Source organism: Castor canadensis, chromosome 10, assembly GCF_047511655.1.
Source record: "Castor canadensis chromosome 10, mCasCan1.hap1v2, whole genome shotgun sequence".
Classification (NCBI taxonomy): Eukaryota; Metazoa; Chordata; class Mammalia; order Rodentia; family Castoridae; genus Castor; species Castor canadensis.
Genome location: NC_133395.1, coordinates 136,496,318 through 136,514,408, shown reverse-complemented (window position 1 = coordinate 136,514,408; position 18,091 = coordinate 136,496,318). Strand labels below are relative to the sequence as shown.

Sequence of the window (18,091 nt, the reverse complement as noted above, 5' to 3'; positions counted from 1 at the left end):
AAAGAAAGATATACTGCCTACCAAAAAAAAAGAATGGGCTGTTTACTACAGCACTGTTTTTAACAGTGAAGAATGAGAACAACCTAAATGTCCATCAACTGGGGAGTAGCTAAAAATGTATAATATACCATTTCATATAATAAATTAGAAACACTGAGTAGATCCCTATGTGCCAATGTGGAAAGATCTCTGGGGCATAATGTTAGGTTAAAAAAAAAGGTAAATAGATTAAAATGTGATACAAATTGACAAAATTTTATGAAATGTTCCCACTCAAATATATAGGGAAAAGATTGGAATAGTTCTCTACGGACAGAAGAGAGGCAACTCTTAACTTCTTATTTTCATTTGAACCTCTATGTAAGAAATATATTCACATATTCCTTGCATAATGAAAGGATTTGTGAAAGCACAGATTAAAAGCTGGTAACCAGGCTTAATACTGACTCATCCCCAAGCTAACTTCCCCAACTTAACCTAAGTCCCTTTCATTCAGTAAAAGTCGTTCAGATCCAGCTGGAAGGCAGGAGAGGCCAAATGACTTGGGACTGTGTGCGTTTTCCTCAGGTGATTACTTGTCTCATGTCATAGGAAGCTGAGAGGGTTTCACAGTCTTCAGCCGGAGGAAAGATGCTACTGAGATGGACAAGGCTCAGGGCACCTTTGAGGGCTCATTGCCCAAGACACATGAACACAGCATGGCTCGCAAGGCCCATCTCCTTTCAAGTTCCAATCACTGCTCCTACCACACCCTTCTGTGCTCAGTTATAACAACATTCCTACCATGTCATCTCTGCTTGGTGAGGACACTGCTCTAATACCATGCCCTTCTCTTCCTACTCCTCAAACATGCTCCATTCTCTTGCTGCTGGGCCTTCTGCTATATGATTCCCTCTGTCTGCCCATCTCTCCTAGCCTTCACTCTCACTCTGCTGTGGTCTCTTCTTCCAGGAAGCAACATCCCCTGCTGCCCCGTTCTCATGAGATGGGAGCCCCCACAGGTCACCTCTCTGCTCTCCACATAATTGGTGATACACCTCTAGACATGCTTAACAGCTCCTGATTGGTCCACACTGACAACCCTTGGTACCTGGCAGCTTGCACAGGGCTGGTGACTACACTGAAATAATCCAAGTTAAAATGAATGGATGGAGGAAAGGGAAGCGGGGATGTCACCAGGCCACCTGTTTCAAACTTTGAGTATTAGCTAGTTCCATTTCACATGGTTTTTGTCTAGCCAGGACCTCCCCTGCCCTCACTTAGACCCATTTCCTCTTGTCTTCTACAAAAACAGCCAGAGCTGTCCTCACAGAGGCACAGGGGAGCTCTTTTGATTCACTAATTAGCATACACCACCCAGCCTTGCCTGGGCAGGAGAAATCCTGCTCATTTCTGTGTTCTTTTTGGGAGGGTGAGGATTAGGAGGAGGGTGGGTGAAGCAAGTGAAGGACTTCACTGTGCTTACCCAGACACTGAATCCATTAACCCTGGGGAAGCACAGCCAGCGGCTTTGGCTCGGAGATGGTTTGAAACCACACACAAACTGGTTCAAGAGTAGACCTTCCCATCAAATTTCTGACTAAGCAAGGCTTGCTTAAGATAGTGACGGCCCGTTTGGCAAAGTCACACTCAGTGGCTTTCTCTCTACTGAACATTTACCAACAGGAAAGTTAAGGTTATAAATATGACAAGAAACTGGCACGAGCTCAGAGACTGCTGCTTCATTGAGAAGGTCGGCTCCCCATCTCCTGGAGCTGATCTGCACTTTGCCTGCTCCTCTCTGAGATCCATGAGGAAACCCCAACCCTGGGAGCCACCACCAGTACTGGAACTATGCCAACAGGGTGGCATTCAGAGTCACTGAATCTCACTTAAATCATCCAATATAATTTTACTGGAGCAAGTCATCATCTGAGATAGCCTAATTTTGTGGGAGTTTTTAAAGATGATTCTAATTTGTGAACCACTGATCCAGAGCTGTGCTTTCCCTCTGGGCCCTGCAGAAACCTGGATGGTTCCCTGGGATGCCCCCCACCTTCCAGGGCTCCTGTGGATGGTGGTGGGGGAGGCAAACTCTGGCACTCTCGTTGCTACTCTGAAAGAGCGGCTTTGTTCTCATCGTTTAACTTAGTACATTTCTGCAGAAGATGTTCTTCAAACAAAGGTTTCTGTGACACCCCCCCACCCCAGCACTGCTTCCCACAGAGCAGTTTTGGAAGGGCTTCGTTTAAAAGCTGCCCATGAGGTTCCCAGGGCATTAATATGAAGAAGAGTTTTGGGACAAGCTAAGATACAAAACTACAATTCTGAAGACTTCCAAACTAGAAATGATGAACTTGTAATGATTACAATCTGACTCTCCCCCCACAGTGAAGGAAAGCGGGTGTACCTGGGAAAGAGGGAGGGGGAAAGGGAGAAAGAAGGCAGGCCCCTAAAAGCAGAACCCAGAGAGGACAATCCCACTCAGCACTAGCACATTAGCGCTGCCCCTCTGATGTGCGGGAGAGCTCTCCTCAAGGCAGCTTTGGTTAGCTTGGAACTCAGAAGTTATCAGCCTCCCTGGGCCCCTTACACAAATGGTTCCCTACCTCTAATCCCACCAAGCTCTTACAATGATCTGGTCACAGCATTTTCTTAGAACATTGCATTCCAATCTTTGGTTGCCTCAAGTGACTCCTGCCCTGGACATTTATCTCTGAGGGATGAGTGAGGTCCTGTCACCACCAGCACAGGCGTGGCCTCCACCTGCTTTCCCTGTGTAACCCAAGGTTGGTGGAGACCAGTGACACCATGCAAGGGAACAGTCTAGGGCTCAGCCTAGGAAAAGCCCCAGCAGCAGAGTGGTACCCCCTACCCACAAAGATGCCACAAGTGACTAAGCTGTTGGGCATGGGTCACAGGGGTGTGTGTGTGTCACTCAGTTCCTCTTAGCGGATATCTCTCATGACTAATGATGTAGCTTAAAGGAAGACGGGCAGATGCCATCAGGTACACAGTCATCTTAAGGCATAGCGACACTAGCTAATAAGATAATAACCAGACCCTGAAATTTCAGGGCACAAGTGCTTTGCTCCACTTGACTCTGCCGAGCTGTCCCAGTCAGTGGGGCCTGTGGTGTTCTCAGCCTGAAACAGAAAAGCTCCGGCAATTGACAAGAAAAAGTGACAGCCAGAATCCTGCACTCAGATCATGATGGGGTCAAGCAGGGAATGTCAATGGCTAAAACGGACAGGTAGCAAAGTAAAACAAGGGCCCTACCCTGTCTAGAGGGCATTGCTGCTGCTGCCCCACACACACCATGTGGCACTGTGGGTCCAACTTGGCCATTAGCAGGGCTCATGAGAAATTTTTTCATTTTAAGATATGGGTCAGATTGGGCTACTTGATGACCTTAGATGTTTCTTTCAAAGTTCAGGCCAATTAAAAATAAAAACAACCAGAAAAGGTATTAATATTGCAGTCACCTATTCTAGATCCCTTCCTTCCTGAGGGAGCTTTCATTCTTTCACTTAATAAACTTTCTGACTTTCACACTCAAAAAAAAAAAAAAAAAAAAAAAGCAGCTTTTTCCTGGCACCATTTCATTGTTCTGCCTTACTGTTCGACAATGTCATTTTTTACTCAGCTGATCCACATGCAGATTCTGTGGCAGGTTTTAAATGATGATGACTGTCTGTGGTAACACCAAATAGTCTAGCCAGTCAATGGCATTTGAATTCATGAAACTAGCACTGCTGACTTGTTTATCTTAGAAGGAAACACTCCATCGTAGAGGAGATATTTGATGTGCTCTTCTTGCTCATCCTCATGCCAATCAAGAAAAGAGGGAGTGGATTCCCCAGCTTCAAGAGTGGGCAACAAAACTAGGCAGTAAGCAAGAATCCCAAACTTCAGCCACCTTTTCCTAGGCAGGGATTGGCCTCCACAGATCTAGGCCCATTGGGAAGAAAGAGACAGATCTCTGGAATCCACTGCTGGCCCTTCCTCAACAGCCTTTGCTGCTGGGAGACTGCAAGGGAGATAACACCACATTTTCTATGGTCACACCTGGTTAGCATATGAGCTCTCACCTCAAACTGCCTGGGTTCAAGTCCCAGTTTAAAACTCCCTATAAAATGTAATAATGTAAGTAGAAGTATAAGCCTTAGCATCCAGGATAATCTGAGTGCCTGATAAACCTTGGCCATTGTTATCCCAAACAAACAAAGGATTCCTAGAATAACCAACAAAGATTTCTAAGCACCTGCTTCTGTACAACACTGGAAGGCAGCTACTTCATTCATTCAACCAACAAATAGAGTCACGCATCACTTAAGGACGGACCATGACCTGAGAGATGCATCGTCCGGAGACTTCATCACATGAACATCACAGAGTGCACCTTATACAACCTACATGGCACAGCCTGCGACACACCTCGGCTCTGTGGAAAACACCATCAAGGAAGGACACAATCGGCTACTGACTGAAATATTGTTATGCAGCAAACGACTGCATTTAACTAGAAGTTTCTAGGTACCTGATTTTGTAATCTAATGCATTTAATCTATTTAATAATCTAGGCATCCATATCTATCCATCCAATTTTTACCTAAGCACCTAGATGCCAAACTGTGACAGGATACAAGGTACACACACACATAAGCACCTACACACACTCCACAAATATAAACGGAGCATTCCTTTCTACTGGTGAACAAAACCGTGGTCTCTAGCTAGCCCTGTGGAAACACTGGGGGAGATGGGTAAGTTCATGTCACCTGCCCAGACTTTCACGCCAGAGAACTGTGCCGGGTTGAAAACTGCAACTAATGCAATCTGGCCAACGTAAGAGGAGCTGAAATCTCAGAGGAGTCAGCCTGGTGTCCCTGCTTATCCCCAAAGGCCCTCCCTCACCTACTCACTGCTGGGCCCTCACCTGCAGGTCTCGGTTGTGGTTTTCACACAGGAGCTGCAGGAAGCGCAGGATGGGTTGCATGATAGTGATGACTGCGCTCATCTCCAGGTCATCCTTGGTCTTATCGGCCGTGGCCTGGGTGCCTTCCCCGGGCTGGTAGTGGTCATCAGGGTCGGCCTCCCTCCTGAAGGTGGTGAAGGCTTTCCTGGTGGCAGCAGACGCCTCTAGGAGCTGATCCCGGACCTCTTCCGTTATCTGTGTCGAGGGCTCTTTGGCTAGAAGGCAAGAGTGAGATGGTCAGTGCTGTGGCACTCTTAGGAATGTCCTTCATCATGCACGCCTAAGTGTGGTCAGAAGCCCAGGTTCCTGCACTTGCTAGGGATTGCAAGGTTGGGGAAACACTCCAAACGGTCACCATCTTCTCTGAGGCCTTGGATAGGGTGAAAATGGAGCCAGGTCTTGCCACCTTGCTCATGCTTCTGGCATATCATCTAGGCCTGCGATGTGTTTCAGAGGAAAAGAATCAGTATAGGCTCTGTAACCTCATGAGCCTAGGCTCTGAGTCTCAGCTTTCTCCTTGGTAAAATGGGAGTACATCAGTGAGTTGTATCTTGGGAACGTTCCTCAGAGGCTCATAATGCTAGTCTCAAAAGTAATTGTTATTACTACTGTAATGACAAGTGACTGACCCTTTACCAAATGCCAAGATACCATGATTAGGGCATTCTGTGTGTATTATCTTGTCCTCAATCCTGTGAAATAATGGTGGCAGTACAATTAGGAGCACAGACTCTGTAGCCACACTGTCTGGGTTCTAATGCCAGCTCCACTGCCTTCTAACTGCATGGCCTAACAAGTTAATTACCATACCTGTGCCTTAGTTTCTTTACCTGTAAAACAGAGATAACCATTTTATCTATTTTACAGGGTTAACTTGAACTTTAAAAGGAATTGACACAGATAAAGAACTCTGAACAGTGAGTGCTCTGCTATAGTTAAGATCTGGGGTGTCTCCCCCAAAGCCCATGTGTCCTCAGCCTGTGGTAGGCTATTGAAAAGTGGTGGAACCTTTAAGAGGTGTGGGAGATCTTACGTTACTAGGGTGTATCCTTGAAAGGGGTTGAGGGACCAGGTCTTTCTTTTTTGTGCTTCCTTGCCATGAGGTGAGTGGTTTTGGTTTTGCTCTGCCATGTGGTCCCACCATGGTGTCCTGCCTCGAGACAGGCCCCAAAGCAACATACTAATTGATTACTGACTGAAACTTCTAAACCTGCAAGTCCAAATAAACCTTTTCTCTTCATAGGTTGATTTATTTGATATAGTGACAGAAGGGTGAATAACACGTCTGACTCATACTAAGAACTTAGTAAATAGTACTCATTTTTCTTTTTCTTCTCTTTGTTCCTATTCTAGAATAGTGATCTAGTTGGAGATATCTTTGACTGAGGTGAGGGTATGCTACCAGCATCTAACTGGTCAGAGATCACATGTGCTGCTCCATATGCTAGAGTGCCCAGGGCAGCTCCAACAACAAAGAACTTTCCAAATGTCAGTTGTGCTGTGTTTGAGAAATCCAGTGCTGAACTAGAAAAGTGAGGCTCTGAGGAGTTAATTCATTTGCTCAAGGTTGTTCAGATTCCCAAATCTGGGGGCCTACCCACTTCCCAGTGCTACTACCTCTCACTGGAAGTGAGATCACATATGAAAACAGAAAATAAAGAGAAATTACCTAACCAAGGAGTGGCACCAGTTTTAAAGTATGTATTTCCCTCAACTTTCTCTAACACTAAATGGTAATTACAGGCAAAGAATATTCATGGATCTCTGGCTGGGTATGGTGGTATATGCCTGTAATCCCAGCTATGTGGGAGGTGGAAGTAGGAGGATTATAGTCCAAGGCTGGCCCAGGCAAAAGTGTGAGACCCTATCTAAAAAAACAAACTAAAGTAAAAAGGGCTGGGGAAATGACTCACGTGTGAGGGCCTCAGTTCAAACTCATGGATCTCCTATCAATAAAACCCTTGGCTTGACCGAAAAAGTATTAATTAATTTATCCAACAAGAAGACTCTCTTAAGCTCAGGTCACTTAGGGGAATTGTTTCATAACCAGATAGGTTGTTTTCTTCTTCAAGCCCATGTCAGAATACAGCCTGCATTCTAGAAGTCACGAAAAACGTCAAGAAAAGCAAGGGGCTCCTCTGCCGTTCCCAGTCCAGCTGGAATAGGAATGAGAATGTTACCTTTCTTCCGGGATGGAGCATCCCTGTCTATTTCATCGTCTTTCTTTTTGTTTCCCAAGTCACTGGTGTTCACTGTCACCGTTGCCTTGATTTCCTGCTGGGCCACCTTCATTCGGTCATAAAAGACCTTAAAGAATTTCTCTGACTTCTTATCTTCTGTCAACCGGCAGAAAAAGGAGTGCTGCCAAGAGAGTCCACAGATGTTCAACTCTGTGACAGACCGGTTACTGAACCCCACTCAGGACCCCAAACTTAACGGAGGTCAGAGGCAGTCACACACCTCACACGCAAGCTAGGATTCGACGAAGATTAAATACCACTCCATACAATCTCATCCTCCAGGGTGTAACAAGTGAGGTTTTCAACATGGAGCCTTTAAAACAAATTTCTCCTTGGACTATTAATGTATATTAGTAAACAAAATGTGTTCACCACAAACAAACTGGAGTAATCATAAGGACTATGGAAGCCTGCTAAGGTGTGCTGGGCAGACTGCAGCCAATAAGATCCACCCCCCTACCCCATGCACAAAACAATTTCATTAACAATGGGAACAGAAGCCGTTTATGGTGGTTACTGTAGGGCAGTCATTTGTTCAAGGGCTTCTCTGCACTCCTCCCCTGTGCAGAGCCCTAGAAAAGACATGTACCACCTGCCCCGTAAGGCTCATTCACAGGTAAGGATGACACATCCACAAGTCAGACTGAAATGGGAAAAGTGCTCAGGAAGGCATACAATTATATTACAGAAGCCCAGAGCTGACGAGGCTAACAGTGGGCAGCAGTGACCTCAAAATCTTCATGAAAAATGTCACTTTCAAAGGCGGCCTCAAAGGCCAGGTAAGATGTTTTGCTCAGATAAAGAAGCTTGGAATTACCAGGTAGCTCGCCTCTTGCATATGCATGTGTTTTTGGACCCACTGCAAGCAACAGTATGCACTGTTGATATAAAAACACAATATGGCATCTCAACTTCATTTATGAGTATTCGCTTTTCACCCCTTGCAAGCACCACACTGTTGTGAGTTATTTACATAAAAATACAATACGGTCATTTCTAGAGGAATAAAACAAAGTTCCAAACAATATATTTGCTTCTCTCAGGAGACCTTTCCACCAATTTCCTATCTTTTGCCATTGGAAAGATGAAACTTCCGTGCACAGGGAAGTCCTAGGTAGTCTCCCAATCCTGGAGAGAACCACAATCTTCCCAGCCCCTTGAAGTCAATGCCTCTACCTTTCACCCCTTTGTGCCTCCCCATCCCATGCCCAAATTCATGGGATGGTCCTTAGAGGACCATCATACTTCCTTTGGCCACCATGAAAATGGAATCACTTTGGTTCTTCTGGCCACTGACCATCATGCCAGGCTGACCAACATCCATCCTGTCCCATTTGCCCACAGTGCACTTCTTAATTGTGTCCTTTCCTCTTCCTCTCACTGTTCCTAACTTCTGGTTGTTTCTTGTGTACAACACAGGATCCACCCTTCCTATCTGCACTCTCTGGTTCGAGTTTTTCCCTCCCAAATGCCTTTACACAAGTCTCCACCTCCCAGACTGCTTGGCCTTATCATTCTGTGTGTCACCGAGTCCTCCAATACCCCCTCCTCATCTTAAGTGTCTTCACTTGTCCTTTCTTTTAGGTTTCCTACTATTTCATCCATCCGTCCACCCACTACTGTGCACCTGTCATGAGTTGGGCACTGTGTTAAATAAAAGATAAACAATGGTGAACAAAAAAGGGTCCTGGAACCTGCTCTCCCTCCATGAAGCTGACAGTCTGGTAAGAAAAGACATAGTAATTTGACAATCATCTTAATGACCATTTACTAAAATAGCCTTTTGTCTCTAGGAAAGGGACCCAAGAGTCTGCTGCTAAATAGCCCTGTGGCAGACACTCAATGACACTGTCCTTCTCTTGCTATCCTTGGTTCTTCCCATTCTCATCGCTCAGCCTTGACACTAATGTCACCTCTGCAATGAGGCCATTCCCAAAGATGTGCCCATGCCAACAGCTTATCTCACATGCCCTGTTCAATTATCTCCACAGCAATGGAACACTCTGAAATCACATTGTACTACTCATTGTTCATCTGCCCACTGTCTGTCTTATGCAGAGTGTAAGCTCTATGAAGGCAGGTGCCTCGCCTGCTGTTGAGAGCCATCTCCAAGCACCTTGAAGTGGCTCAGCACACAGAAGGCTAAAGAATGACTCTAACCCAACATTTTATTGCTTCTTTCAAAGGAACACCCCAATCACATCCCTCTGACATTCAGTGGACATGACAAAATAAATACCACCAAATAAGTTAATTTTGGAAAACAGCTCAAATATCAGACACCAAGTTCCAATTATTTACCTCTTTTAGAGCCAACACATCTACAAACAAAATGAAATATGCAAAAATGAAGACTATAAATGATAGCCATCCAATTATAGGGACTGGACTTTGTCCAAGACAGGACATACAGCATCTTCCCACATCTGGGGTCACAGGAGACTGCTATCTAATGCTGGGGTTCACCAGAAGGTGGCCCTGTGGGTAATTTACAGTTGCCACCCCAGCATGGAACAGCTTTAAAAGTATTGGGGGACAATCAGGTCATTTAAGAATATAAATGCACTTTAAGTAAGGAAATACATTACAAAATGAAGCCTGCCACCTCTGATCTGTAAGAGTGCAACAGGGCACAGACAGCCTACTACAAACCAGAGCTTCTTAGGGTCCAGCTGGGTAGCCTAGCCCAGGTCAGTTGACACCTTCAGGGCAAGGGGTCCCTCTGAAAGAGACAAGGGAAAGGGACCTTCCATACGTATTTCTGCGCCTGTTTATTTACTTTGCATTATTTACATCAGATCTCAGTCATCCCCTCAAGGACTTGCAGCAGCTTTATCAACAGAACAAGAGCAATCAAATAATAAAATGCACACTGAGGTCCAGAAGACAAGGGGATCTTTGAAAACCAAAAGGGGAAAAGGGTGGTTGTCTGGAGGGGGGAAAATGCTCCAGAGGAGGCTCAGGCTTGCTTGCTCCAAGGTCCCTGGTGGTGGTCAGCTCAATCAGGTGTTTTACTTATGCATCTTCCTATCAACAGGAGAAATGCCATCAGCACCTATGAGAAGGAAAGGCTCTTAACAGAGGGGTGCACAGGGCAGGCTCCCCCATGACAGCCTGAGCCTGAGCTCTGGGCTTCCTCACTGGCTCTGTGATCATGGGCAAACCACCTGTCCCTTTTCGAGCCTAGGTAAAAGGGTGCCACAGTGCACACAAAGTGCATGACACCATGCCCACTGCCCATGCTAGCTGCTTCTCTGCTGCCATGGCACTGGTAGGATGTGGAAACACTGCAATGATGGAAGCCTGTGAGCAGCTATGGAGGGTTGGCATGATGCCAAGAACTCTTGTCCCTGCATCAAAAAGACCTGGACTCCAGCTCTACCACTTACTACCAAACGTCACCTTAGAAACTGACAACTTCCATGAAGACTCATTCTCCTCACCTGCAAAATGGCACTATATGAGTTCTTCATGGGTGGTTTTGGAGGCCCAATGGAACGATCAGAGCAACCCTCATGCTCGCTCATGGTTACTGACTGCCTATGAAGTCCTACTGGGAACCTTCACACGCACACCTCTTTTATTTTTTAAGAGATCAGGGGACCCTAAAAGTTAATGTACGTTAAATACTTTAGCACACCCCAGAGACACCCAAGCTAACCAGGAAGACTACAATCTCACCAGGATGCCCAGTGAGTTTGGCAGGAGGACAACATGAGGGCAGGATGAGCTCAGGCTAAATAAAGACAAATAAAGCTTAAGAAAGACATTTGGCCTCCAGAGAGGAAGTGCTTGTTTCTTTCATAAGAGAAGTGAAAAGCCATGGCAGTGTGGGTGAAGAGCTAAAGCCTTCCCCCATAGAAGGATGTGTGCAATGGGAGCAGAAAGAGACAAAGCCACAGGGGTCCCAGAGCAGGACTCTGGAAGGGCCTGGCCATGACTGCTGGAGGCATTTACCTATCTAGTGTGATGAAGACTCAGAGGAAACAGGGCCCTCCACACAACTCACAGACCAGTTCACTAAACCTCTTCCTTGGGAAGGGGAGCAGGAGCGCCCTCCTCAGGACTGTCTGCCTAAGTGGGACCTACGACCAGGGCAGGGAGGTTATGCCTTCCCAGCCCTCAGCTCTACCTGGCATCCCTCAACCTACTTCAGTTCATTGTCCCTCCCTGAAAGCCAGGAGCCAATAGTCACAGGAAGATTTTACTTTTCCAAATCTTTCCTCTGACCCCACCTGAAGGAACCCTCCCGCATAAATCTGGTCTACAGCATGAAATGCTAAAGGATGGGTGACAGAAGTCAACACGGCAGTTGATATGGAGGTGTGAATGGGAAGGTATCACAAGAAGGAACAGGAGAATGTCCGGGAGTGAAACACCATCTTGAAGAGAATGGTAGTTACACAGGTACACAATAACAGCCCCTTTAAAACACTTGCACGCCAATCCCTGGAGCCTGTGAATGTCATCTTCAATGGCAAAGTGGAATTGGTGAGGCACATGGTATAAAGATTGCTAATTATCCAACTTTAAAATAAGGACCTAATCCTGGATTACTCAGAGGGGCCTGAAAATGTCACCACCAGGGTCCTTAAAAGTGGAAGAGGGAGGCAGGTGAAGAGAGGGGACAAAAGCAACATGAGGAAGACTCAACTAAATTTGAAGGAGTAGGAAGGGGCCACCAGCCAAGGAATGTGGGTGGCCTCCAGAAGCTGGAAACAGCCAGGGAGAGGACTCTCCCCTGGAGCCTCCAGCCAGGAATGCAGTCCCATTGGCACCTTGACTTTAGTCTACTAAGGTGCATGTTGAACTTGTAAGATAAAAAATTTGGTAAGTTGAAGCCACTAAGCTCAGGGCAATCTGTTACATTAGCTATAGAAAATAACACAACAGGTAGAAAAGCATTTGTTAAATCTAATCAAGCTGTGCTCTTAAAAGCTGTGCATATTACTGTATGTAAACTATATCACAACACAAAGAGGAGAACCTGTTTTGTTTCCAAAAAGGGAAGTACACAAAGCTGTGCAGGCCGGGGCCCTTCACAGGGCCCCTCCCCACTCTGCCTGCCACACACCGACCTGGCCTCACCCTCCTGTTATCTCTAAATCACATCTGATGCCAAAGCCCTTTTCATAGATGCTGTCTCATCAGTGTCTGAGGAGATTGCCAAGACAGATACCATCGTTCATAAACCTGTCACATGGTACACGGGAACACTGGGGTCAGGAAAGGTTAGCCGCTTGTGGCAGAGCCCCGACAGACTCTCTACCTCCTGCCTGCATTTTTAACCAACAGGAAGATGACCAGCCTCAGCGGGCAGACAGGAGGAGAGGCCAGGAAAGCAAAGGAAACAGGCTGGTTCAGAGGCAGACACTCAGTGCCAATCCCAGACACCGCTGACGGCAGGTCTGCACGTGACATGCTTGAGGGAAGGAAGTGGGGTCAGGGGCAGGGTGAGGAAGTGACCGCTGGCCTTGGCCATCTGCAGGCAGCAGTGGGAGGGGAAGCAGACATGGCTGTTGTAAGCCAAGCTTCAAAACAAAACAAACACAAGAGTAAGAAAACAGTGGAAGCTAGAGGCATTTCTAGTCCAGCAGTGCCCAAGTGATTTTTCCTAGCAGGGTAACCCTGCTTTCTCCTCCCCAAAGACCATCTTCTACAAACACCCAACACATAAGAGAGACAGGTGAACAGCAGGACCTTCCCTTCCATTACGTAACTAACTTCCCCTTGCAAATAACTATCACAGCAACTAAATGCTCGCAGCATTTGCAAACTGCCAGTTTAGTCTATCCTTCTACATTGTACAGATCTGGAAACTGAGGCCCACACAGAAAGGAAGACTTGCCAAGGCCACAAGAAGTCCCTCCCCCCCTTCCCTTATTGCCCAAACCAGTTCTGTTTGACCATGCTGACTTGCGGTTAGTTGAAACCAGAGCCTGAGCTGACGTTCCTGCTCTCTGATCACCAGTTTTCCTGTCGTGGGCAACTGAGTGGGGAGGGACCAATGAATTGAGGTCTTAGGTTAAAAGAATAATACAACTATCTTTTCAGGTCAGTATTGGAAGTATTTCTCAATTAGCCTGGCAGCTACCTACTACCTCCACCCAAGTCCTTGCAACGAAATGGAGCCTGGTTTATAGCAAGAGGGGCCCCGAGGCTAGGGCCTGGAAGAGTGGAAGTACCCTGTAGACAGCAGAAAGGCAGTGGGAAGCGTGAGGTGGAGTGGACACTCCTTTCTTTGGGTGCAAGAGGTCCTGGGAAAGATTACTGGGAGGTGCAAGCCTTTCCCATCTATAACCTGTACTTATACCAGGAAAAGAAGTGAATGAGAGGCAGAGATGTCTTCATCACGAAGAAGAGACCTTTGCTGCAGTTCAGGAATTTCAGGGGAAAAGACAGGCTTTGTACTCCAAGGATCAAGACACTCCCTGGAAGATGAGCTGCCTTTGGGCACCTGCCCAGGGCACTAGGCCAATCTGATAAGAGGAGCTCCTGTGTGGGCATCTCAGCTACAGGTCAGACAGTGGCAGGATGCAGAGGTATGTGATCCAGAGTGGCACTTGGTGAGAGCAGGGATGGCCTAGAGACATGCAGCCCAGAGCCAGGCCAGCTGTGGGACTTTGATCCTTCCCTAAAGGAAAACATTTCCACCCTGTGGCTAGTTCACCTTGTGGAGACGCACTCCCTCTGGCCTTAAGAGAACCCTGAGAATCAGATTTTCCATTTGACTGCCTCCTAAGTCATGATCCTGACCAGCACAGCCCATGACGTTGACTATGCATGCTCACTTATCTTCTGCAAAACGAATTAAGTCTAAGAATTTGAAAAATGTGGCTGCTGACCAGTGAGGCAACACTTGAGTTTCCAAAGGCTAATGAAAATTCTTCCTTGGAATCTTTGATTTGTCTTTTTCATGTTACCTCTGGGACATAAAGGGCATCTCGACCAGACTAACTCGTTCCGGCATTGCTGGAACAATATGATGTCAATGGCTACCAAGATGTGGGGTGGACCTTGACTTTCTCCACCTGTGATTAGCTGAACATCCACCATTTCTTTTGGACCCTCTCTGTAAAGTCGATTTTAGTGAACAGCACTCAACATTTCCAATTTGCCAGACGTTGCCTGGATGCTTTACCTACCTTATCTCATTTAATCCACTTAACTATCACTTGTGGTAAACGCCATTATCTCTACTTTATAAAGGAAACCGAGCCTCAGAGAAGTTAAATAACTTGCCAAGTCTTTCGTCTAGGGGAGATGGTGGTATGCCCACACTCAGCCCCAAGCTTCTGATGCTCTAGGCTACCCTCGACCTCCTGCTTTGTTAAATACCTCTCTACTGAGAAAAGTCTGTCATAATCTGAATACCTTCAGCTTTTTAGAAACTATCCCATCTCTACCTTCCAAATCTCTCGGAAGCATAAACACGGACTACTCGCAGTAAAGAATCACTGTGAGAGGTATGCATGTGAATACTTTCCTATGAACTTTAATACAGTTTAAAATAGGGGATCCCAAATACCCGCTTCTGCTATTTAAAGATTTGCCAAGGCTGAAGGTTATAAATTGTCAACAAAGCCATGGTTGAACAATGACTGCTGTAAGCCTTAAAATTTTTTTCTTAGAAACCGAGGATAACAATCACAACTCTAAGATCAGGAACCGTGAACTAGGTAATAAACCACACCTGGTTAGGCACAGAGTACCTGGAGAAGAGGAAGTCAGGAAACTTCCATTTCAGCCTTGGCTCCTCACTAGCAAATCCTGTGATCTTGGGCAAATTGCTTACCCTCATTTGTGCCCTGGGGGTTCCTTATCTGAAAGCTGAAGGCTGTACCACCTGCCTAGTCTGTGTCACATGCAAGCTGGGGCTCCATCAGGGTTGCAGTTATGAAACAATAAGTGTGAAAACACTCCTCCACCACTGAGCAAGATGCATGGTGATACTCTTGTATCACAGCTTTTAAATGGAAGGCACTGGAATAGAAGCTAGGTGAATACATGAATGAACTCGGTGTTATGCAATGACCAAAGTCTAGTGTCCAAATAACATCCAATGATAAACAATTCCAGCCAGTCCTGGTAGGTCAGGATGGCTTCCAAATTGATAGCAAAAACACAATGAATGGCAATTACCAGTAGCTGTCACAGTATAGGAAGTCAAAAAAAGAAAAAAAAAATCTGGCTGGAATTTTACTAGCTATAGAAACAATTCAGGTTTCTGTAGACAGGGAGGTAAAACGTTTTGCTTCTGCTTCTCAAAGTGAAATACACGCAAAGCCAGAATACAAGCTGGGTCTCTCAACACAATCTTTTCAACCACTGTTCAGCTTTAGAAAAAGTTGGACACATGAAAAAGGGCTCATAATTAATAAACTGGGCATTTTGAATTGAGCATTCCCTTGGCAAAAATTATCACTCACTCTAAGAAGTGAAGTTTTTACAAGGTTTGATGGGTTTCAACCAGTAAACATCTGGAGCTTTCACTCCACCAACCTCTCTGAGGATATTTCCAGCTTTAATAAGTTCAGAAATAAAATAAACTTCAAAGTGGTAAGGGGAGAAACCAATGAAGTGAAGCAAGTGTGCATTTGAAAGGTATCAGCATTTCAACATCATTTTTTCGGAAACAAGGTCCTCCTTCATCAACTGGGGAGCCGGACGGTGGCTTAAAGACAAATGCCCCCATTTCAACTACTCTGCCAGGCAAGAGTGGACAGAGAGCAAATTCTGGGCCATCACTGATTGTGGATGCAAGACAGAAGTGGCAGAGGACAAAGATACCCTTACTGAGATTAATTAGAACACTGGGCCAAAGCAGTGGATCTTCATGATGATTTTCAAGGTGAATTAATCTTTTAGCAAGCATCAAAGTCCAACCTTTTCTACAAGAAACACACTTCTGAGACTGAAAGCTTAACAGCTCTCCTTCATGTGTCTCACAGTACCTGTGGGAGCCAGCACTTGCTGGGAAGCTCTGCTCTACCTAGTGAGCAATAACCTGCTTCCCATGTGGATTTGAACATGAACAGTTTCTCCCACATTCATCAGTAACAATTCAGTCAATGAACTGTACTTTCTACAAAACAAAACTTAGGATGTGCATGGTGGTGTACTCCTGAAACCCCAGCAATCAGAACGCAAGATAGCAAGGCTATTTTACAAAGTACCTAATTGTACCAGTGAGCTGTCAGCGATCACCTTCTTCAGCAATATTTTATAGTAAAATCAAGTAGATTCCAGAGAGGCAGCCCAGCAATTGCTCTGCAGAACCCTGGGACCTCACATCCAGGAACAAGAAGTTAAGAAGATTCCAAATTTTCTCTGAGTTCAACTATCCAAACTTCTTACAGATTCACACTGGCCTGACTCAAGGCCTCCAGGAAAAAACAAAGATGACTAATGGAATGTACAATAAATGTAACCTGTAAAAACAATAAAATTAAAAAGATGCAATCCAAAATTTTGCATCAAGTGGAAGGATATGTAGAGGGGACCTCCTTGGTCCCTACAATACAAGCAGGTGTTTTGGTGGGTCTTTGAGTCAACATGAGGTTTAATGTTTTTAAAGCATTATGAATCTAGATTAGATGTTAGGAAAGACTTCTGTTAAAGTATTCAAAAAAAGTTAGAATCTTGGTCCACAGACATCTTCTCAAACAGAGAAAAAGAAAATGAACAACAATCTAAATTGTATCCCTGAGGCTGCAGGAGATGTAAGCCAGCCTCTGAGGGTGCTCTCTGGTTCTACAGTTCAACAAGTCTCTTCTGGCAGCTTAGGTGAGACTCTTAGCTTGTCAACAGTCTCACTGTGAAGTATGCAGAGGCTTTCTCATCAGGTCTCCAACTGTACCTTGGGACCCCAAAAGAAAGACGGCAAAGGTGCTGGGGAAACTTCACCCTCACGAAATGTGGGCGGGGTAATGCATTGCTGAAATCCCAGCAGGAGGGAGGAAAGGAAGGATGGAGGGAAGGAGAGAAAGAAGTTAAGAAAAGGAGGAAGGGAAGGAAGGAAATGCATTCTGTCCATCAGCTCAGGAGGGGTTTGGGAGTTGAATCCTCATCCTGAGACGGTTCTGGCCATAGCTGGATGATGATGTTCCTTTCTACACCCCATGGGGGTCAAACTGAACTGTCAAGAAACTGAAGTGGGAGATAGAGGCTCTGAGAAGTTGATCATTGGGAAATTCTTGTGGTCATATGTTTGTGTACCTGAGCAACAATGCATCAACACTGACCAACGTTCCTGCTCAAAGCTCCAAGAGAATTTGTCTTGAGATTTGTACCAAGGCCAAGAGTAACCCTCAGCCTACGCATTTTCTGTGTTTGTACAGAGTCACGGGGCAGAGGAAGAGCCCTATATCCTATATCCCTAACAAGGCTGAGACATGTGAATAGGGGTGACTTGGGAACAGGGTAGGTTTAGACAGGTCATTTATTAACGTCTAGCTTCAGTTTCCTCATCTGCAATGGAGGGAGGGAAAGGACAGAAAAAAACCATCTGAGAGCCCTGGTGGGAGGAGTAAATAGGAAGCATAGGTTGACAGTCCCCAGAGCATCTGACACCTAGCCATGTTCCCTCCCTGCTCTCAACACATCTAACTGTGAGAAGCCCACTTGACCATAAAAGCCAAAGAAAAATGCACATACTCTGACCTGCCAAGGGAAAGGGCACAGGTTCACAAAAAAACAATACATCATATCAGCCTAAGCAAGTGCCTCTTTGACAGAGGACCTGCAGTCACCCCCAGGCCTTCTGTTCAACTCAACTCACTCTCAGGCACAGTCAGAGTCTGGCCACCAACAGACAAACTCTGGGACTTTGACTTCTGTCAGCCCAGAAGGCCTGTTTCAATGTGTGCTGGCCCATCAGGTACCGTCCCTGTGG

The 18,091-nt window shown here is 45.8% G+C and overlaps 1 protein-coding gene across 1 annotated transcript in view; it reads right to left on the bottom strand.

Moving 5' to 3' along the window:
- The window catches only part of Itpr1 (inositol 1,4,5-trisphosphate receptor type 1), a 318,227-nt gene that overhangs the window by 65,655 nt on the left and 234,481 nt on the right, over positions 1-18,091 (bottom strand). The window contains exons 45-46 of the mRNA XM_020184001.2: positions 7,138-7,318; positions 4,919-5,172 (exon numbers count right to left, since the gene is read on the bottom strand). Coding sequence (XP_020039590.1) covers positions 4,919-5,172; positions 7,138-7,318 — 435 coding nt within the window. The remainder of the gene's footprint in view (positions 1-4,918; positions 5,173-7,137; positions 7,319-18,091) is intronic.